Raw genomic sequence first — 23,583 nt, forward strand, 5'->3', positions numbered from 1 at the left:
TCTGTGAGCATTCTTTTCAGTAGCTTTTTCTCCCCTTCCTGATAACAAACTTTAATGAATAATCAATATTCCATATTATTGAGACTTCTTGAGGTTCCTGGAGGACTGATTTTGTGTTCATAGTAGAATGGCAATTTTCTTTTCTTCTCCTCCCCTCTCTTTTCCTCCTCTTGTTCTTCCTTCTCTTCCTTTTTCCTCAAACTTTAACATCTTTGAAACTATGATGCATCTCTCATACCGAGAGGCATCTTACTATTGATGGTATTTCACAATTAATGAACAATTATTAACAATTTTTTCTTCGTTAGTGGAACATAAAATAATGATGCATGTTGTATTAGATAGTATCATAGCTTTGATGAAATATACACTATTATATACATACTAGAGGCCTGGTGCACAAATTTGTGCACGGGTGGGGTCCTGCTGGCCCGACCCAATAGGGGCCAGTCAGGGGCGGGGCTGGCTGGGGGAGGCGCCGCGGGTGGTTGGCGGGCTGGCCCCAAACCCGATCGGGGTGGGGGGCTGCTGGGGGCAGGGCCTGCCAGGGGGAGGAGCTGCGGGCAGTTGGCCAGCCGGCCCTGCCCCTTGGTTGAACTCCCGATCGAACTCACGGTTGAGGGGACAATTTGCATATCAGCCTTTTATTATATAGGATGATGACTCTTCATTCCATCCCATTCCCTGCTTGAAATGTCCCCTTTTTGGTTCTCATATCTTACGTTTATATCATTCAAGACCTTAAAGGAGGAAATAACCTTTATTTTCTCACCCTGGATCCTCTTCTTCCAGCACATAGCACAATACTTTGTTGGACACAGGGTTATATTTCATTAACAATTAAGCGCCAAGCCTGTTTTGTCTTCCTTTCTGTTTCAGTCACTGGTGACTGACATAGCACTTAAGGTGTTAAGGTAAGGGTGTAGGTTTAATGAGTCACAGCATAGGCTATGACATATTCATATTAGTGACCAATATTTTAGCTTCATGTGAAAGGAGAGTAATACCTGTATTAATTAAGATCATTTGGATACACGGAACCCATTGCTTCCTGCCAATTGGAGAATTTCTTGGATGGATGCTTAGTCATCTGATGATGTTCAAGAAGGAGTTTAACCAATAAAACAAAAATGTAATTATAAAATATAAGCCACTATGAAGGAAATGAGAAGAGTAATACAATAAAGAGTTATAGAAAGTGGTAAAAGGAGCCCTTATCAATGAGATGACATTTAGGTTGAGACTTGAAGTATGAGTGGGAGGGAGTCATAAGTTCTTGAAGGGTCTGAGAAAAAAGCATTTCAGAGAGAGGAAAACAGGCACAGAGTGGGAAAGAACTTGCAATTAAATGAAAAGATCATAGTTAGTTGGGGAGACTGTCACTTCAAAGTAAGATAGGCAGACTGGGGCTTTCCCTTAAATGCTAACATTTACTGAGTATTTGTGGTGTGCTTGGCACTGTTCCAAGCACTTTGTGGGCAATATGAATTATTATGCCATACTGACTTCCTGGATGCTGAGAGTTTGGTTTAATTTGAAGATGCACTGTTAATGTAGTGCCATGATCCATTTTACATTTGCAAAATATTACACTGACTACTTTGTGTACACAGTTGATCAGAGGGGGACAGTGGAGAAATAGAAATTAATACTAGTTGATGGCATATACTAGTCGAGGTAAGAGACAAAGTTGTCTTGGACCATGGTTCTGATGGTGGAGATGAGCAGTGAACAGATTTAAGATATATTTTACAAGTCTTCTGTTGATGGTTTGTATAAAGGGAGAGGGCTGTGAGGGAGAGGAAGGAGTCAGACTGGAGAGAGTTAAAGAATTGGAGAGATGATGTGTATAGATAATTTGTGAAGTTATTTGTCAGTAAAGGAGAGCAGAACTGTTCTATTTCTATAAATTTTCAAGTGGCATTTCTGTGTGTCTGTCTCTCTTTTTAAAATTCTTGGACCCAGTTATATTTTTATTCGAATCTGCCTCTCCAGATTCCAGCACCTTTTTCTCATCCCACACTTGACAGATGCTTAGAGGAAAAAAGTAGTGTAAAAAGTAGGCTAGCATTCTCAGCAGTTCTGCCCTTTTTTCATCAAAAAGTTCCTTGCTAAATCAGTCCTCGCTGGCTATATCAGAGCAAAATTATTTTGTTCTATACATAAAGATTTAATTCTTGAAGGCTGTCTGTGTTATGCAGGGTTAGGGGTGATAGGTATTATGTATTTTTAGCTAAGTCTTTTTTAAAAAATATATATTTTATTGATTTTTTACAGAGAGAAAGGGAGAGGGAGAGAGAGTTAGAAACATTGATGAGAGAGAAACATCAATTTAGCTGCCTCCTGCACACTCCCTACTGGGGATGTGCCCGCAACCAAGGTACATCCCCTTGACCAGAATCGAACCTGGGACCCTTCAGTCTGCAGTCCGACGCTCTATCCACTGAGCCAAACCGGCAGGGCGAGCTAAGTCTTAATGTACTTTAAGAGGTAAAGGTAAGTATAGCTGAATCGCAAATTCAGTTATTTTCTCAATTGAAATGAAGTGGTCAACTAAAAGATAAAACTGATTTTGTAACTGAAAGGAAAAAGTACTCAGAAGAGATAGCTTTTTAGGAAAATGTTTCTTAAAAATATACAGGTGCTGTTTTGAAGCCACCTTTGACTGCAGTTTTAAGTAGACAGGGTCTTTCCTCGTTTTATGAAGCTCTGGTTTTCCATTATTATCTTCTAGAAGTAAATAAAGAAGCCACATATCAAAACAAAAGAAAGAATATTTTGGATAAGATGAGTGGGAAGATGAAAATTAGTAAGTCAGAAACCTAAAATTAAAGTCAGATAATAGATAAGGATCACAGACTACTGTTTAAATCAGGGGCTCTTAAATTTTTGATAGTTACAGAATCCTTTGAAATTCTGATGGAAGTTGAAGTTTGGCTTAGAAAGTGCACAGACACATGTACATTCAGATTTGTGCATAATCTTAGGACATTGCTGAATCTGAAGAACCTGTTGGGTATATGATACCCTGATTGAGAACATGTGATCTAAATTGTAATCAGGCCTGAGGAGTATGTGGCTGGAGAGCTTAGACATTCAAATTGTGACAATGTTCTCTTCTCAAATACCAATCTTTAGGATATTTCAGACAATTTATTGTTCTTTTCAAATCATTGGTATGATAGTTAATAAAGCAAAGTATTTTAGTTGTAGCTATTGAAAAATTACAATACTCTGTTCTTAAAATATTCTAATTCAAAATGCCATAGTTGGCACAGTTTTCAGGAATAAGGTAATACACTATTCAAGATACCCTAACCATATGTTTCCTATTAATATAAAAAAAGTTGAGCCCTAGCTGTTTTAGCTCAGTGGATAGAGCATCAGCCTGTGGACCAAAGGGTCCTGGGTTCAATTCTGGTCAAGGGCACATACCTTGGTTGCAGGCTCCTCCCTGGCTCGGGCCCTAGTCGGGGCTTATGCAGGAGCAAACCAGCCCACAGGTTTCTCTCACATTGATGTTTCTCTCTGTCTTTCCTGCTCCCTTCCACTCTCCCTAAAAATCAGTGGAAAAACATCCTCGGGTGAGGATTAACAAAAACAAACAAGTTCAACTGAAATATAAACAAATTTTAAATTTACTGACACCCAGGTTTATACAGAAGCTGAATGAATATTTGAATATTTTTTTTAGCAGTAGGTTTAAAAAAAACCTACAACCATTTGTTCTATGTACCTTTCCATGAATCTGTTTATAAATTAACTTTTATCACAAAACTGACTGTGAACTTTAAAAATGAATTTTATTAGTCCTGTGTTTATTTCACTGTTGTTAATGAAGTTGTACTTTGTTGCTATTCATTTGGCTCAGTGCCTAAGTAGAACATCTGAGCCAGTGGTACAAGTTAATAAGTTATAAATTGTTTCCTGTTAGGCAGATTATGCCAGTTAGGAAAATTAATCCAAAATTCTTAGAATTTATTGTTGAATAGGATTGAGTAGATGACCTACCTCTAAATCCTTTGCCCATGCTCTGGGTCTAGGATTCCTTACATTTTTTCACTTCCTTATCTTGACCAAATAAAAAGATTTTTTTTCTTCACTCTAAATCTTGATCAAGTTCCACATCATAAGAAATACTAAAAATCAAAGAGAGAAAATTCAAATATGAAATACTTTATGCTTGTAGTAAAGTGTTCTAATTTAATGTAGTGTTGATTTAACATGGTATTTTATGAGTAAACAAATGATTTATTTTTTTAGCAGATGGACAGCCAATACATTCTTTTTCATGTAACTTACCCTATAGAATTCTGGGATAGAATGATGAAGAATACAGTGCAGTTGTATATATTCATATTCAACCATATTTGTTCAGAGAACAGTAAAATAAAAGTCATAGTTTAAAAATGATTTAATTAATTTAGATCTCTTGCTGTTCTGCTCAATAAGTTTCTGCTATACATTGTTTTTGCTCCTCCCATCGTCTGAACATGCCCTGTGGTTCTAGTGCTAGTTAGAAAATTTTCTCACAGCATAGATCCTAAACATAAGCTTGCTATTAAAAAAAGAAATATCTAGCTGTGTTGCAAGATAGTGTAATACTGTACTTTATGGATGATTTAAGGTATTCCCAATATAATTTTGAATTTATGTGATTTTTGCTTTTATTGCTATCTTTGGGACATAACCCTGTGAGAAGTAGAATGTCCTGACTTAACCCTGTGAGAAGTAGAATGTCTTAACAAGCTAATCTACGAAAATTTGTGAATTATTTTTCCCCCAAATATTTTTTATTTTTATTTTTTTCAGTTGATCAGCAGCCTAGCCAGGTTCTAGCCAGGATCTCCAGCCAGGTTCTGTGTTTCATTGTCTTGTTACATCTGTATTTATACCAGTTGATTTTAATCCTATCTATTTCTATTCCAAAGGTTAGGGTGTTTCTTATCTCCATTCCAGGGAGTAAAGATTATGTAGCTTAAGCGTGATTGATCGTAGTTAAAGTGATGAACTACCCGCCTGGCACTTAGTTAAGGGGTTTTGTTCCCTCTCTAACTTCAGGGAAAAATCCCTACCTGGGGAAACAACCTTTCTCGGAGAGGTGACCTTGGTTAAAACACATAGCGCTGCCAAACCGGTTTGGCTCAGTGGATAGAGCGTCAGCTTGTGGACTGAAAAGTCCCAGGTTCGATTCCGGTCAAGGGCATGTACCTTGGTTGCGGGCACATCCCCAGTATGAGGTGTGCAGGAGGTGGCTGGTTGATGTTTCTCTCTCATCGATGTTTCTAACTCTCTATCCCTCTCTCTTCCTCTCTGTAAAAAAATCAATAGAAAATATATTAAAAAGCACATAGTGCTAAGGGGAGCAAACATATTAAGAATAGTATGCCATATACACCAGGTCCCTTGAAACATATGCTGTGCAGATGTGTCTTCCCTGCAGCAACTGTGTCAAGCAGCAAGGATGGACCAGCTTCCGGTAGTCCGCAAGCACAGCCTAAATGGAGCTCAGCAGCCTGAGAGCCGAGGACATGGCCGTGTATTACTGTGCAAGAGGCACAGTGAGGGGAAGTCAGTGTGAGCCCAGACACTAACCTCCCTGAGGGAGGCAGCAGGGCTGGGCTGCAGGGAGCATCCAGGATACCAGGGGGCACACAGGACCAGCAAACCCAGGGTCCCAGCTCAGAGGCTGTCCCTGGAGGGGTTGTGCAGGCTTCCTATTGGGGTCAATGCTTTCTTCCCTCCTAGTGTCCCCGGGGCAGTTCCTCTTCCTTCTTTGTGTCTTTAATTAGATTCTCTGCAGGAAAAAAAGCAGGAAGTGGCTGTGTTCCAGATCTGGTCGACTTCTAATCTGTGCCCTTCCTGTCACCATGTCCCTGATGGTCGCTCTCTGGGTTGACAAGGAAAACATTGTAGAGATTCCTGTCCCCTCACTGAGAGCGACGTCCCCCACCCTCCCCGCAGTGCTGAGCTGGGAACACGGAGTCCAGGCCCCAAACCTCACTTGAGGGTGATCAGCCCCTCGCTCTGCCCCAGGAGGAGCCATTTGGGGGCAGTTAACCACTTGCCTCTCACTGACATGGCTGTACATAGAGGTTTAGGGTCGGACCCTGCAGGCACTGCCTCTCTGTGAGCCTGGGAGGTGGACCCAGCTCTCAGGGTGTGCCGGGAAAGAAGCAGGAAAGAGGCCCAGTGACAGGCCCTGTCACAACCCTGCTGGGCCCCGTTCCTGTGGGTCTCAGAACCTGGTCCCAGGGGACGTGTTCCAACACCTGTCCCGCTTTCCCTGGAGAATCCACTGGCATCCTGAAAACCTGCTGAAGGGAGACATGGTCTCACCCACCTCTGCTGTGCCTCCAGCTCCACAGACTCCACCCCATCCTCATCTCTGCCTCTCACGCTCTGTCCTGTGCCGCCCACACTCTCACCCCATGGAGTCTGCATAGGACATCCCCTGTGGTTGTGTCCGCCCTCTCCTTGGGCCCTTGTAGGTTTTGCCTTAAATGCACCCCCACGTAATCCCCTCATTCCCATCTCCTGTGCCAGGCCCTCCCTGAGATGCCAGGGTCAGGGCCACTCAGGTGGCCTGAAGTAACCTCACGTACCCTGCCTAGCCCACGTGCAGTGCCCATGTGTAATGTCAGGCTATGCAGGACCCATCTGTGTCAGGTGGAGACACAACTGAGCAATGACCTCACAGCACCTCCAACAGCTCACACCGTTGTTGAGGGAACCTCCAGGGGGCCATGAGCTGCAAAGCATCGTAGTGGATAAATACATGACCATCGGGATCAGAGGGCAGTCAGTGAAGGGCTGGGGTCTGGTCACCTTTGATGTTGCCAACGTCTCGCTTGCCAGAGCCCAGGTACACAGGGAGTTCTGTGAATCGTAAAATGCAGGAGGAGCCCAACTAGCATGGCTCACTGGTTGAGCATTGACCTATGAACCAGGAGGTCACCATTCGATTCCCAGTCAGGGCACATGTCCAGAATTCTGGAAACATCCCCAGTGTGGGGCATGCACGAGGCAGCCAACCAATAATTCTCTCCCATCATTGATGTTTCTATTTCTAGCTCCCCTCCTCTCTAAACTCAATGTTAAAAAATTTTAATAAATAAATAAATACATACATAAAAATCTTGCAGATTTGATTCACAGTAGAGTCATATATGGGAGGCAACTGAGCGATATTTCTCTCTCACATCAATGTTTCTCTCTTTCCTTCTCTCTCTCTCCTTAATTTTCCCTCTAAGAATGAATGAATGTATCCTTGGTTGAGGATAAGGAAAACAATATCTATATCTATACTTTTTTTTTTTCCATTTTTTTGTCTCCTTTTTTCCCCCGCCCTTAACAATCCCCTGGCCTCCCCTACCCCCCAGTGTCTTATGTCCATTGGTTATGCTTATATGCATGCATACAGTCCTTCGGTTGATCTCTTACCCCCCCCTTCCCCCCCTGCCCCTCAACCCTCCCCGGCTTTCCCGCTATAGTTTGACAGTCTGTTCGAGGCAGCGCTACCTCTGTATCTTTTTTTGTTCATAAGTTTATAATGGTCTTTATTATCCATGAGTGAGTGAGATCATGTGGTGTTTTTCCTTCATTGACTGGCTTATTTCACTTAGCATAATGCTCTCCAGTTCCATCCATGCCATTGCAAATGGTAAGAGTTCCTTCTTTTTTACAGCAGCGTAGTATTCCATCGTGTAGATGTACCACAGTTTTCTAATCCATTCATCTACTGATGGGCACTTAGGCTGTTTCCAGATCTTAGCTATGGTGAATTGTGCTGCTATGAACATATGGGTGCATATAGCCTTTCTGATTGGTGTTACTGGTTTCTTGGGATATATTCCTAGAAGTGGGATCACAGGGTCAAATGGGAGTTCCATTTTTAGTTTTTTGAGGAAACTCCATATTGTCTTCCATAGTGGCTGCACCAGTCTGCATTCCCACCAGCAGTGCACGAGTGTTCCTTTTTATCCACATCCTCTCCAGCACTTGTTGTTAGTTGATTTGTTGATAATAGCCAGTCTGACAGGTGTGAGATGGTACCTCGTTGTTTTGATTTGCATCTCTCGGATGATTAGTGACTTTGAGCAAGTTTTCATATGTCTCTTGGCTTTCTGAATGTCCTCTTTTGAAAGGTGTCTATTTAGGTCCTTTGCCCATTTTTGATTGGATTGTTTCTCTTTTGTTAAGTTGTATGAGTTCCCTTTAAATTTTAGAGATTAGGCCCTTTTCAGATATAACATTGGCAAATATGTTTTCCCACGTAGTGGGCTTTCTTGTTGTTTTGTTGATGGTTTCTTTTGCTGTGCAGAAGCTTTTTATTTTGATGTAGTCCCATTTGTTTATTTTCTCTTTAGTTTCCAATACCCTAGGAGCTGTATCGGTGAAGAAATTGCTTCGGCATATGTCTGAGATTTTGTTGCCTTTGGATTTTTATGGTTTCCCGATGTACATTTAAGTCCTTTATCCATTTTGAGTTTATTTTTGTGTATGGTGTAAGTTGGTGGTCTAGTTTCATTTTCTTGCATGTATCTGTCCAATTTTCCCAACACCATTTATTGAAGAGACTATCTTGACTCCATTGTATGTTCTTGCCTCCTTTGTCAAATATTAATTGAGCATATTGGTTCGGGCCGATTTCTGGACTTTCTATTCTATTCCATTGATCTATATGTCTGTTCTTGTGCCAATACCAGGCAGTTTTGAGGACAGTGGCTTTGTAATACAGCTTAATATCTGGTATTGAGATCCCACCTACTTTGTTCTTTCTCAGGATTGCTGCAGCTATTCGGGGTCTTTTTTTATTCCAGATGAATTTTTGGAGAGTTCGTTCTAGGCCTGTGTAATATGCCGTTGGTATTTTAATGGGAAGTGCATTGAATTTATAGATTGCTTTGGGTAATATGGACATTTTAATGATGTTGATTCTACCAATCCAAGAACATGGTATGTTCTTCCATCTGTTTATGTCCTCCTCTATCTCTTTTTTCAGCGTCCTTTAGTTTTCTGAGTAGAGGTCTTTTACCTCCTTAGTTAAGTTTATTCCTAGGTAGCTTAAGTTTTTTGGTGCGATGGTAAATGGGATTGTTTTTTTAGTCTCTCTTTCTGTAAGTTCACTATTGGTGTATAGAAATGCCATAGATTTCTTGGCATTAATTTTGTATCCTGCTACATTGCCAAATTCATTTATTAAGTCTAATAGTTTTTTGATGGAGTCTTTAGGGTTTTTTATGTATAATATTATGTCATCTGCAAATAAGGACAGTTTTACTTCGTCTTTTCCAATTTAGATGCCTTTTATTTCTTCTTCTTGTCTAATTGCAATGGCTAATACTTCCAGTACTATATCGAACAGGAGTGGTGAGAGTGGGCATCCCTGTCTTGTTCCTTTTCTTAGGGGAAATGGTGTTAGTTTTTGTCCATTGAGTATGATGTTGGCTGTGGGTTTGTCATATATGACTTTTATTATGTTGAGGTATGATCCTTCATCTATTCCCACCTTGCTGAGAGTTTTTATCAAAAATGGGCATTGGGCCGAAACCGGTTTGGCTCAGTGGATAGAGCGTCGGCCTGCGGACTGAAAGGTCCCAGGTTCGATTCCAGTCAAGGGCATGTACCTTGGTTGCGGGCACATCCCCAGTGGGGAGTGTGCAGGAGGCAGCTGATCGATGTTTCTCTCTCATTGATGTTTCTAACTTTCTATCTCTCTCCTTTCCTCTCTGTAAAAACTCAATAAAAATATAAAAAAAAAATGGGCATTGGATTTTGTCAAATGCTTTTTCTGCATCAATTGATATGACTATGTGGTTTTTTTCTTTCAGTTTGTTTATGTGATGTATCACGTTTATTGATTTGCGGATATTGTACCATCCTTGCATCCCTGGGATAAATCCTACTTGGTCATGGTGTATGATCTTTCTGATGTACTGCTGGATCCGATTTGCTAAGATTTTGTTGAGGATTTTGGCATCTATGTTCATGAGGGATATTAGCCTGTAATTCTCTTTCATTGTGTTGTGTTTACCTGGTTTTGGTATTAGGGTGATGCTGGCTTCATAGAATGAGCTTGGAAGTGTTCCTTCCTCTTGGATTTTTTGTAGTAGTCTGAGGAGGATAGGTTTTAGTTCTTCCTTGAATGTTTGGTAAAATTCCCCTGTGAAGCCGTCTGGTCCTGGGCTTTTGTTTGCTGGAAGCTTTTTGATGACTGCTTCAATTTCTTCCATAGTTATTGACCTGTTGAGATTTTTAGATTCTTCCTGATTGAGTTTTGGAATGTTGTATTTTTCTAGGAATTTGTCCATTTCCTCCAGGTTGTCTAGTTTGTTGGAGTAGAGCTGTCCATAGTATTTTTTAACAATCATTTGTATTTCTGTGGGGTCTGTTGTTATTTCGCCTCTATCGTTTCTGATTTTGTTTATTTGGGTCCTCTCTCTTTGCTTCTTGGTGAGCCTGGCTAGAGGTTCATCAGTCTTGTTTATCCTTTCAAAGAACCAGCTCTTGGTTTCATTGATTTTCTGTATTGTTTTTTTGGTCTCTATGTCATTTATTTCTGCTCTAATCTTTATCATCTCCTTCCTTCTGCTCACTCTGGGATTTTCTTGTTGCTCTCTTTCTAATTCTTTGAGTTGTAGAGTTAGATGATTTACTATCATTTTTTCTTGTTTTTTGAGATAGGCCTCTAGAGGTATAAACTTCCCTCTCAGGATTGCTTTCATTGTGTCCCATAGGTTTTGGACTGTTGTGTTTTCATTGTCATTAGTTTCCAGATGTTTTTAATTTCTTCTTTGATCTCATTGGTAACCCAATCAATATTTAATAACATGCTATGCAGCTTCCAAGGGTTTGAGTATTTTGGGTTGTTTTTATTGTAGTTTATTTCTAATATTATGCCATCGTGGTCTGAGAAGATGCTTGGTATGATTTCAGTCTTCTTGAATTTGGGGAGACTTTATTTGTGATCCAGTATGTGGTCTATTTTTTAATATGTCCCATGAGCCCTTGAGAAGAATGTATATTCCATGGCTTTGGGGTGAAGTGTTCTGAAGATGTCAATTAAGTCCATTTGATCTAGTGAGTCATTTAGGATTGCTGTTTCTTTGCTGATTGTTTGTCTAGAGGATTTATCCAGTGGTATATTAAAGTCCCCTACTATGATTGTATTGTTGTCGATCTCTCCTTTGATATCTTCCAGGAGTTTTTTTTATGTATTTGGGTGCTCCTGCATTGGGTGCATATATGTTTATCAGGGTTATATCTTCTTGTTGTATTGATCCCTTTAGTATTATGAAGTGGCCTTCCTTATCTCTTGTTATGGCCTTCACTTTGAGGTCTATTTTGTCCGATATAAGTATTGCTACCCCAGCTTTTTTTTCATTTCCATTTGCCTGAAAGATATTTTTCCATCCCTTCACTTTCAGTCTATGTAACTCCCTTCTTCTCAGGTGGCTCTCTTGTAGACAGCAAATGTATGGGTCATGTTTTTTTGTTTTTTTTTTAATATATTTTATTGATTTTTTACAGAGAGAAAGGGAGAGAGATAGAGAGTCAGAAACATCGACGAGAGAGAAACATCGATCAGCTGCCTCCTGCACACCTCCCACTGGGGATGTGCCCGCAACCCAGGTATATGCCCTTGACCGGAATCGAACCTGGGACCTTTCAGTCCGCAGGCCGACGCTCTATCCACTGAGCCAAACCGGTTTCGGCAAGGGTCATGTTTTTTTATCCATTCAGCCACTTGATGTCTTTTGGTTGGAGCATTTAGTCCATTACGTTTAAAGTTATTATTGAAAGGTAATTGTTTGTAGCCATTTCTTTTTTTGTGTGTGGCTGTTTTCTTTCTGAGCTTTTTATTTCTTCTTTTTACACCAGTCCCTTTAGCATTTCTTGCATTGCTGGCTTGGTGGTGATAAACTCCCTTAGCCTTTTTTTGTCTGTGAAGCTTCTTATTTTCCCTTCAAGTTTGAATGATAGCCTTGCTGGATAGAGTATTCTTGGATTCAGTCCTTTGCTTTGCATCACTTTGTAAATTTCCGTCCATTCTTTTCTCGCCTGATGTGTTTCTGTTGAGAAATCATTTGATAATCTAATGGGAGATCCCTTGAATGTAACTTTCTGTCTCTCTCTTGCAGCCTTTAAGATTCTCTCTTTGTCCTGAACATTTGCCATGGCAATTATGATGTGTCTTGGTGTGGGTCTTTTCGGATTCACTTTGTTTGGGACTCCCTGTGCTTGTGTGATTTTTTTCTTCTCCACCTCTGGGAAGTTTTCTGATATTATTTCTTCAAATAGGTTTTCTAACCCTTGTTCCTTTTTCTGTTGCTCCGGCACCCCTATTATTCGTATGTTGTTTTGTTTCATGTTGTCCCATAGCTCCCCTAGGCTCTCCTCCTGTCTTTTAATTTTTTCTCCAATTGCTGTTCAGTTTGGGTGTGTTTTGTTTCCCTGTCTTCTAATTTGCTAATTCAGTCCTCCGCTTCTCCTAGTCTACTGTTGAAACTTTCAATGGTGTTTTTTATTGTAGCTATATCACTCTTCATTTCTTCCTGGTTCTTACATAATTTATTGATTTTTTTCATCTGTTTCTTCTTGCTTCTTGCATAAGTTGTTGATTTTTTCCTCCATCTGGTTTATGCACTCTAGGAACCTTAATCTGAATTCTTTTTCTGTCATGTTGCATGCCTCTGTATCACTTAGCTGCTTTTCTGGCAAGTCCTCCTTTTCTTTCCTTTGGGGGTTTCTTTGTCTACCCATGTTTGATCGTACCGCCATATCTAGATGTTGAGTCATTCAGTGGCTGCTCCTTGGGTGGCAGTGGCTCCTCGGGCGGTTGTGGTAGCAGCTGCTCCTTAGTTGGTAGCAACTCCTCTGGTGGGTGCTGTTCACAGTTGTGGTGGCTCCTCTGGCTGGTGGGGGGAGGCTTCACACACAGCTGCTGTACCTCAGACAGAGACTCAAAGTGATTTCTTTGTCAATGGGAGGTTGGCCTGCTATTACACCTGCAGTGTCTTCCAACACTGATGATTCCCTGGTCTTCTATGTCTACATCTACCCTACCTAGTAAATACCATCTTATATAATTAAAGAGAAACATGTAAATTGACTGTCCCTCCACTACGTTAACCAATCAGGAGTGAGTATGCAAATTAACCTGACAAATTTGGTGGGTTGATTTGCATACATAGGCGCTGTGCGGAGAGCAGAGCAGGAGAGCCGGCAGCTTGGGGGGATGTGGCTCGCTTGGGGGGGGGGGAACATAGCAGGAGAGCCAGCAGAGAGTGGAGCGGCTTGGGGAACTTGGCTCCCCAAGCTGTCAGACAGAGCATAGAGGGAGAGCTGGCTGCTTGGAAGACTTGGCAGAGTGGGAGGCCATGGGACAGAGACAGAGCAAGAAGGGAAAACCAAGAGTGCGGGGAGCACCAGAATTACTGGGAATCGTAGTTCTGGTGGCAGACGGATCTCCTAGACCCGTGGTCGGCAAACTGCAACTTGCAAGCCAAATGTGGCTCTTTGGCCCATTGAGTGTGGCTCTTCCTAAGCCTTAGGAGGACCCTAATTAAATTAATAACAATATACCTACCTATATAGCTTAAGTTTAAAAAATTTGGCTCTCAAAAGAAATTTCAATCGTTGTACTATTGATATTTGGCTCTGTTGACTAATGAGTTTGTCGACCACTGTCCTAGACCAGTGGCTCTCAACCTTGGCTGCACATTAGAATCACCTGGGAATCTTTTTAAAATCCTGATTTCTGGGCCTCATCCTCCAGAAATTCTGTTTCTTTGTTACTAATGTTGTGGCCCCACCCCATAACAAAGAAACAGAATTTCCGGAGGATGAGGCCCAGAAATCAGGATTTTAAAAAGATTCCCAGGTGATTCTAATGTGCAGCCAAGGTTGAGAACCACTGCACTAGAGCAGAGTGAGCCTGGAGCAAGTTACTGTTGCAGTGGGGGATGGAGGGAAAGCAAAGGTGAGAGACATAAGTAAAATCAGAGTGTCTAGGAAAAATTAAAGGGATGATATCCTGAAACTTTCAGGAAATCTCCACCAATGAAGCAAAGAAAAAAAAAAGCCTCTATTATTCTGTGAGCAACAAACCAAATTTGGTTGGGGTCTCAGACAATTCGCTCATATGATTGCAAAGACAGAAACTCCCAGATTGGAGAGGGCTCCCTTGAGGGCTCCCAGATTGGAGAGGGTGCAGGTTGGGCTGAGGGACCCATGCCCAGTGCACGAATCTTTGTGTACCGGGCCCCTAGTCTAATATGATGGGAGTCTATTTTATCTTTTAGTTTCTTCAGATTTATAGTACAGAATGAGTGTTCTACATAAAGGCAGAGGATTGAACTACTTTTTGTCATATATGTGACAGGCACTGTGTTAGGATGTAGGGGTACTATTTAAACAAAATATAGTCTACTATTAAGGAAATAGAAAGTTGCTAAAAGCTTTGATGAGTACAGTAATAGAAGTAAGCTGTAGGTGTTAACGGGAGTCATATGAAATGGAAGGACCTAACCCAGGCCAGGTAGGGGCTTGTTAGAAAAAAATGCTAGCTTCCTTGAAGACTCCTGAACTGACTTATTAAAAGATGAGGAATAGACTTTAACCAGAGGCAAACCGGAGAAGGTCTTTCTAGGCATGGGGAGGAACATATACAGAAGTTCTGAAAGAAGGCCTGTCTTGTTTGGAGAATTGTAGTTTAGTATGGCTGGAGCTTAGCATGTGAATGGGAACTGGTGAAAAGATTGGTGAGTGAAACCAAATGAAAAGGACTGTGTTTGCCCTGCTTAGGAATTTGGGCTTGAAAGTGAAGTGAAGCAATTGAAATTTTAATCAGTGTAATTGCGTGGTCAGATTTGTGTTTTAGAAAGCACTCTGGCAGTAGTCAGGAGAACAGAGTGGAATGGACTTCTCTTGGAAGCAACAAGACCATTAAGTGAAAGGCTTTTGAAATAATTTAAGCAAAAATATCTAAGGCTAGTAGAACTCGTGGTGGTGGTTGGGGAATGAATTAAAGATATACTAAGGAGGCAAAATCAGTGGAGTCACTGGTCAGAGAAAGGGTAATTGTAGTGATGACTCTTAGGTGTCTGGCCTGACTAACTCGGTAGGAGGGTAGTCTATTTGTTAAGAGAAAAAAAATTAAGTAGAAAGGATTCACTTGGTCAAAAGATTCTTAGAGTGCCAATTTAAGCAAGGGGTATAGGTGTTTTTCATTTTCTGGTATTTGTGTATATTTTTTAAATGCGATATGAAAGAGTATAACAGTATGTATAATCAAGGAAGCTTATGTAATTCTTTTTGTAAGTCTGTTAGATTAAGGTGCACTCTAATTTAGCTTAGTTTAGGAAGGAGTGATCTACTTCAAGGCAGAGTATTAGACTACCTTTTGTCCAGCCCTTTGATTATTTAACATCTACCTCCTATGCTCTGTAAATCAGTTTTGAATTGAGAAATAATAAGTTTATTTTTAGAAAATCCAGAGATTTTTTACATTGCCATTTGTCTGTCAGACTTTTTACCTTTTGAGAAGATATGTGGTAAGATTGACTTGTCTGTGTAAAGTAGCTAATTTGATAATAGTTCTGCTGTGTCATTATGCATTTTAAAATACAAAATGACTTTCCTCAGAATGCAAACTTTGATTTTCAAGTCTTTCAGTGGTGTCACATGGCAATCAATGTTTAATCTCTTGCTGTTTAACACTCCTGACAAAGAGGATGTTTCCTTTATGTAGCTTTGTCACTCATTTTCTCAAGTCTAGGTTTCTTTTAGGCTGTGAGATACCTAAAGTAATGAGCACTGCAACTTAACAAAAAATTGGAGGTATTTATTTTATTTTATTTATTTAATTAAAAAATATTTTTATTGATTTCAGAGAGGAAAGGAGAGGGAGAGAGAGGTAGAAACATCAATGATGAGAGAGAATCATTGGTTGGCTGTCTCCTGCATGCCCCACCCTGGGGATCGAGGCTGCAACCCAGGCACATGCCCTTGACTGAAATCGAACCCAAGACCCTTCAGTCCGCAGGCTGACACTCTATCCATTGAGCCAAACCAGCTAGGACTAGAGGTATTGATTTTAGATTTTGAGATTTGCTCTGTAAAGGGACACTTATTCATTATGTTTATTCATTGGTTCTTGAATGTTCTGTTATTTCTTATCAGTTAGGTCTTCCTTCTCTATAGTTTTGTGATTTCTGCTGCACCTTTGAAAGCAGTAGAGAAGTGCCTCTTTCAATAACAAAACAAAAAACTGACTATAGTTTAATACTTTTTAATTTACAGAGTTAATGATGAGACTTGGGCTACTTCATTAACTCGTGCTCAATCCCCCGTAGGGTGTGTGAGGAGGCAGCTGATGAGTGATTCTCTTGGACTTCTTTCATATCTGTAATGACTATAGATATGAAAGTACATTCTGATGTCATATTGCTTGTAAGAAATTTCTCTGTAGAATAATTTTATCCTAGTAGAACTTTTCCTTTAAACATGTTTAAAAGAAACATTATCTTATTCCTTTTTGTAAAACACCCTTTTACAAAATGGTGACTGTAGTCCCTGCTTTGCTTACTGTCTTCAATAATAAGCCAAAAAGGTCCCCAGATTTCAATGTTTCAGACTGAATTTTTTCCTAAGAAGTATGAAAGTTTTCAGAAATTTTTAACAGTGTATAGTTTGGCCTACATGTACAAATTTTCATTTTTTGGCGTGAGAATGGATTTGAGAGGTAGATCAATAGGGATATACTCATTGAATTATTATAATTAAAGTCTCAGAATAACATCTGTGCAAATCCTAAAAGGTTATTGTTGTTTTACGAGACTAGTATTCTAATTGTCTTCAAAATGTGAAATGATTTGTTTGAGCTTAGTATTAGAGGAAGTATACTAATTGCTCATTTCCCCCCAAACCAAAATCTTTACTTTGATACATTAGTTTTTTTCATTAATATTGTAAACCAAAATTTAAATATGTGAGAAGGTAATAATTACTTTTTCATATTTCTTTAACTCTGTCTGCAGGTTGTAAAAATTAAAATGAACAAACTACGGCAAAGTTTTAGGAGAAAGAAAGATGTTTATATTCCAGAGGCCAGTCGTCCACATCAGTGGCAAACAGATGAAGAAGGGGTTCGTACTGGAAAATGTAGCTTCCCAGTTAAGGTAAAAGATCATGTTTCTATAAATGTATGTGTAAAAAAGAATGGGCAGTTTATTATATGTGAAGTCCCATTAATTAGGAAAGTTAAAAGAAAAGCCTCATAAAACTAATCCTATTAATAAAAGCCTATGTGGTCATGTCGCCCTCACACTGTAATGAGCGATCACCAGGAGGCTGCGGGTGTGCACAGGTGGGCAGGGGCTTGATGCTGCATGTGCAGCGTGGAGGTGGGTCCTACGGCTCCATGTGGCGAGGCTGGGGGGTCCCATGGCGAGGCCAGGTCCCATGGCTCAGGCAATCCATCAAGGCCTACCTCTTTGGGGCGATAGATTGCGGGGCTCCTGCACTGTGCGAGGGCACAGGCCAGGCTGGGGGACACCCCCCCCCACCCCCCCCCCCACCCCAGTGCACGAATTTCGTGCACGGGGCTTCTAGTATCTTCATATTCTGCTTCAGTGATAGATTTAATAAAACAGGTTAAAATTAGTGATTTTTTTATTTATATTTAAACTAGAGGCCCAGTGCATGGATTCGTGCACTGGTGGGGTCCCTCAGCCTGGCCTGCGGGAATCAGGCCAAAACCAGCTCTCCAGTGTCCCCCGAGGGGTCCCAGATTGCAAGAGGGCAGTTCTCAGGTGAGACACCCAGGGATTGAACTCTCTCCTCTCTGGTTCTGGGTGTGTCACCTGAGAACCGTAGCTGCCAAGTCACCACAGCTTGGCAGCTCCTGCATTCCCCTTGGTGGTCGATGTGCTTCATAGTTACTGGTCAGTAGGCTTTTATATATATAGACTAGAGGCCCAGCACACAAAAGCTGTGCATGGGGGGTGTCCCTCAGCCCGGCCTGTGCCCTCTCGCAATTTGGGACCCCTTTGGTAGGGTCCTAGGCCTGGCTGGCGATCAGGGCCTATTGGGGCTTTCCTTCCCCCAGCAGCTGTCCCCGCCCCCACCGCTGCCACTGCTTGCCATCTGTGCGGCACTGTCCCCTGCCACTGGTCATCTCCCTCTGTGGGTGACAGGAGTGGGGTGCGATCACTTGGGAGGCCCCCTTCCCCATTGATTGCCCCGCTGGCCAGTGGCCTGGGCCTCCCTCTTTGGGGCAGTCGATTGCAGAGCCCCCCCATCAATCGCACTGCAGAGGGTGGCCTGGGCCTCCCTCAGCGGGGTGACTGTGGGGCGATGGCGGGGCCTACCAAACAATCTCATTGCACCTGCCTTGGCTGGCCTGGTTCCAGTGTGTGTCATAGTAAGGTCGTCCACACAGTCATTCTGCTGTTCGGTCCTTCAGTCAATTTGCATATTATGCTTTTATTATTATAGACTAGAGGCCCAGTGCACAAAAATTTGTGCACTCGGGGGGGAGGGGGGGTCCCTCAGCCCGGCCTGTGCCCTCTCGCAGTCTGGGACCCCTTGGGAGATAACGACCTGCTGGCTTAGGCCTGCTCCCGGTTGGCAGAGGGCAGGCCTAATCCCTAGGTGCAGCCCCTGGTCAGGCTCAGAGCAGGGCCGATTGGGGAGTTGGGGCGCCGCCCTCTGTCATGCACAGAGCAGGGCAGATTGGGAGGTTGCGATGCCACCCTCAGTCACGCTCAGGGTAGGGCCAATTGGGGGGTTGGAGCACCACCCCCTGTCACACTCAAGGCAGGGTTGATGGGGAGGTTGCGGCGCCACCCTCTGTCATGCACAGAGCGGGGCCAATCAGAGGGGTTGGGGCTCCGTACCCTTTCACGCACAAAGCAGGGTCAATCAGGGGCATTGGGGCTCTGTGCCCTGTCACGCACAGAGCAGGGCCCATCAGGGGGTTGGGGAGATCCCCCCTGTCACGCACAGAGCAGGGCCAATCAGGGGGTTGAGGAGCTCCCCCCTGTCACTCACAGAGTAGGGCCGTTAGGGGAATTGGGGCACTGCCCCTGTCACACACAGAGCAGGGCAGTTCAGGGGATTGGGGGCCACCCTCTATCACCTACAGAGCAGGGCCGATCAGGGGGTTGGGGCGCCACCACTGTCACACTCAGGGCGGGGTTGATGGGGAGGTTATGGCTCTACCCCATCACACACAGAGCAGGGCCCCTGGCGGAGGCGGGGTGGGTTGGGCTGCCGCACCCTGTCACACACAGAGCAGGGCCCATGGAGCGGGGGGGGTGGGGGGGGGGTTTGAGGCGCCGCACCCTGTCACACACAGAGCCGCAGGGCGATCAGGGGGTGGGGAGCTCCCCCCTATCAGGCACAGAGCAGGGCTGATCAGGGGGTTGGGGCGCCTTCCCCTGTCATGAACAGAGCAGGGCGGATAGGGAGGTTGTGGCCCCGCCCCCTGTCACACACAGAGCCGCAGGGTGATCAGGGGTTTGGGCGCTGCCCCCTGTCACACTGATCCCGGTGCCGGGAGGCCTCGCGGCTCCGCTGATCCCGGTGCTGGGAGGCATATTACCCTTTTACTATATAGGATAGAGGCCTGGTGCATGGGTGGGGGCCGGCTGGTTTGCCCTGAAGGGTGTCCTTGATCAGGGTGGCGGTCCCGCTTGGGTGCCTGGCCAGCCTGGGTGAGGGGATGATGGCTGTTTGCAGCTGGTCACACACCCTTCAGGGTGGGCATCCCCACTTGGGTGCCTGGCCAGTCTGGGTGAGGGGCTGAGGGCTGTTTTCAGGCTGGCGGGTGACTGAAGCTCCCAACTGCTCCTTTTTTTATTTATTTTTTATTCTGGGCCAGCTTTAGCTCTGGCTCCAGCTCTGAGGCCTCTGCTGCTGAAAGCAGGTATCTGGTTCGTTTGGGTTCTATAATCGAAACACTGTATCAACTCCAGCTCTGAGATCCCGGCTGGCTGAAAGCAGGTTTCTGGGGTTTTGTTTAGCTTCTATATTTGTAACAATGTTTCAAACTGCAAGCTCAGAGGCCCGCAGTGGCAGGCGGGGAACGTTGGAGTCCTCCGTCACTGAAGCAAGCAAGCCTCATGTTCGCTCCCAGCTGCCTGGCTGCCGGCCGCCACCTTGGCTGGCAGTTAATTTGCATATCACCCTGATTAGCCAATGGGAAGGGTAGCAGACGTACAGCTAATTACCATGTTTCTCTTTTATTAGTTAGGATAAGATGTTTTCTTTGTGTACCTTTGTCACAATTTTCTCATGTAGATATCTCTTTTAGGCAAGCAGAGTTAAAGAATTCACACTTCTTCATCTCAATGCTTGGTACAAAGCTATAGTAATCAAAACATTGTAATTCTGGCATAAGAAATGATGTATATAGAACAGTGATGGCGAACCTTTTGAGCGCTGCGTGTCAGCATTTTGGAAAACCCTAACTTAACTCTGGTCCCGTGTCACATATAGAAATTTTTGATATTTGCAACCATAGTAAAACAAAGACTTATATTTTTGATATTTATTTTATATATTTAAATGCCACTTAACAAAGAAAAATCAACCAAAAAATTAGTTTGCGTGTCACTTATGACACTCATGTCATAGGTTCGCCATCACTGATATAGAACAATGAAAATGGAATTAAAAGTACAGAAATAAACCTATATGTCTATGGCCAATTGGTTTTTTAAAAGAGTACCAAGACCATTCAATGGGAAAGAATAATCTCTTCAACAAACTGGAAGAGAAAAATGGATTTTCACATGGGATAAATAAGAATTTAGACCTCCTTCCTCACACCATATACCAAAATTAACTCAAAATGCATCAACGACATAAATATACAAGTAAAAATTGCCATAAATCTCTTAGAAGAAAAAACATAGGGGTAAATCTTTATGACCTTGAATCTGGCAATATATTCTTTGATATGACACGAAAAGCATGAGTATCAAAAGAAAAAATAGATAAACTGGACTTCATTAAAATTAAAAACTTTTGTGCATCAAAGTATATTTTTATAGGAGTGAACAGACAACTACAGAATGGGAGAAAATATTTAGAAATCAGATAAGAGTCTAGTATCCAGAATATATAAAAGAACCTGCTTTCAAAATGGGCAAAGGACTTGAATCGAAATTTCTCCAAAGAAGATATACAAATGGCCAACAGCATAACATCATTAGTTATCAGGGAAATGGCTTATCAATACCACAGTGAAGTAACACATCACACCCAGTTGTATGGCTATACTTAAAAAACAAAAACAGAAAATAATGTATTGACAAGGATGTGAAGAAACTAGAACCCTTATATGTTGCTGGTGGGAATGTAAAATCATTTCGCTTCTGTGGAAAGCAGTTCAGTGGTTTCTCAGAAAGCTAAACATAGAATTACCATATGACTAAGTAACTCCACTGAAAGGTATGTACCCCAAAGAATCAAAAACGGTACTCAAATACATACAGGTACACTATGTTTATAGCACCACTATTCACAATAGCCAAAAAATGGAAACAGCCCAAATGTCCCTCAATGGACGAATGGATAAGCAAACTGCAAAGGAATATTACTCAGCTATAAAAAGCAGTCAAGTACTTATATATACTAGAATGTGGTGAACCTCAAAAACAGTATATTAGTGAAATATGCCCGAATACAAAAAGTCACATATTGTATGATTCCATTTACATGAAATATTCAGAATAGGTAAATCCATAAAGACAGAATGCAGGTTATTGGTTGCTAGGAGCAGTGGTAAGCAAATGCTTAATGGGTCAGGTTTTCCTTTCGGTGTGGAAAAAAAACATTTTGGAATTAGATAAAGGTGGTGATTACACAACATTGTGAATATACTGACACTGAATTATTCACTTTAAAATGCCTAATTTTATGTAATGTCAATTACATCTCAATAAAAAATGTTAAGATATTTATTATCCAGTCCCAATAAATCATCTTGGCAAAATAAGAATAGCATAATATACTAGAGATGTACTAGAAGTCTGGTGCACAAAAATTCGTGCACCCGGCCTGCGCCTTCTCGCACTCCAGGACCCCTTGGGGGATGTTCTTTCCGGCTTAGGCCCACTCCCCAGGGAATCGGGCCTAAGCTGGCAGTCAGACATCCCTCTGGCATCCCAGGAGCCCTTAGGGGATGTCCGACTAATGGCTTAGGCCCGGTCCCCACAGAGACATCTTTAGTGCTGACACGGATCCCGCTGCCACCACTGCTGTGCTGGCCAGCCATGAGCTGGCTTCTGGCTGAGCAGTGCTTCCCCTATGGAAGTGTACTGACCATCAGGGGGTGGCTCCTGCGTTGAGTATCTGCCCCCTGGTGGTCAGTGCACGTCATAGCAACCGTCATTAGGGTCAATTTGCATATTACCCTTTTATTATATAGGACTAGAAGCCAGGTGCACAAAAATTTGTGCACTCGGGGGTAAGGGGGGGGTCCCTCAGCCCGGCCTGTGCCCTCTCGCAGTCTGGGACCCCTCGGGAGATAATGACCTGCTGACTTAGGCCTGCTCCCGGTTGGCAGAGGGCAGGCCTAATCCCTAGGTGCAGCCCCTGGTCAGGCTCAGAGCAGGGCCGATAGGGGAGTTGGGGCACCGCCCCCTGTCACACTCAGGGCAGGGCAGATCAGGGGGTTGGGGCGCCGCCTTCTATCACCCTCAGAGCAGGGCCGATCAGGGGGTTGGGGCACCACCACTGTCACACTCAGGGCAGGGCAGATGGGGAGGTTATGGCTCTACCCCATCACACACAGAGCAGGGCCCGTGGTGGGGGTGGGGGTTGGGCTGCCGCACCCTGTCACACACAGAGCAGGGCTAATTAGGGGGTTGAGGCGCCGCACCCTGTCACACACAGAGCCGCAGGGCGATCAGGGGGTTTGGGTGCTACCTCCTGTCACGCTGATCCCGGTGCCGGGAGGCCTCTTGGCTCCGCTGATCCCGGTGCTGGGAGGCATATTACCCTTTTACTATATAGGATAGAGGCCTGGTGCATGGGTGGGGGCCAGCTGGTTTGCCCTGAAGGGTGTCCTTGATCAGGGTGGCGGTCCCGCTTGGGTGCCTGGCCAGCCTGGGTGAGGGGATGATGGCTGTTTGCAGCTGGTCACACACCCTTCAGGGTGGGCATCCCCACTTGGGTGCCTGGCCAGTCTGGGTGAGGGGCTGAGGGCTGTTTTCAGGCTGGCGGGTGACTGAAGCTCCCAACTGCTCCTTTTTTTCTTTTTCTTTTTTTATTCTGGGCCAGCTTTAGCTCTGGCTCCAGCTCTGAGGCTTCTGCTGCTGAAAGAAGGTATCTGGTTTGTTTCGGTTCTATAATCGAAACAATGTATAACTCCAGCTCTGAGATCCCAGGCTCGCTGAAAGCAGGTTTCTGGGGTTTTGTTTAGCTTCTATATTTGTTAGAATGTTTCTTAAACTGCCCGCTCAGAGGCCAGCAAAGCAGGTGGGGAACATTGGTTTCCTCTGTCACTGAAGCAAGCAAGCCTCATGTTCGTTTCAAGCTGCCTGGCTGCCGGCCGCCATCTTGGCTGGC

General features: G+C 43.3%; 1 protein-coding gene across 2 annotated transcripts in view; it reads left to right on the plus strand.

The window, feature by feature from the left end:
* The window catches only part of NUMB (NUMB endocytic adaptor protein), a 150,913-nt gene that overhangs the window by 83,331 nt on the left and 43,999 nt on the right, over positions 1-23,583 (plus strand). For both annotated transcript variants that reach the window (XM_081100416.1, XM_081100417.1), the window contains exon 3: positions 17,043-17,183. In XM_081100416.1, coding sequence (XP_080956542.1) covers positions 17,058-17,183 — 126 coding nt within the window. In that variant the 5' untranslated portion in view covers positions 17,043-17,057. The remainder of the gene's footprint in view (positions 1-17,042; positions 17,184-23,583) is intronic.

This window comes from Myotis nattereri, assembly GCF_964212035.1.
Source record: "Myotis nattereri genome assembly, chromosome: 1".
In the NCBI taxonomy this organism is placed as follows: Eukaryota; Metazoa; Chordata; class Mammalia; order Chiroptera; family Vespertilionidae; genus Myotis; species Myotis nattereri.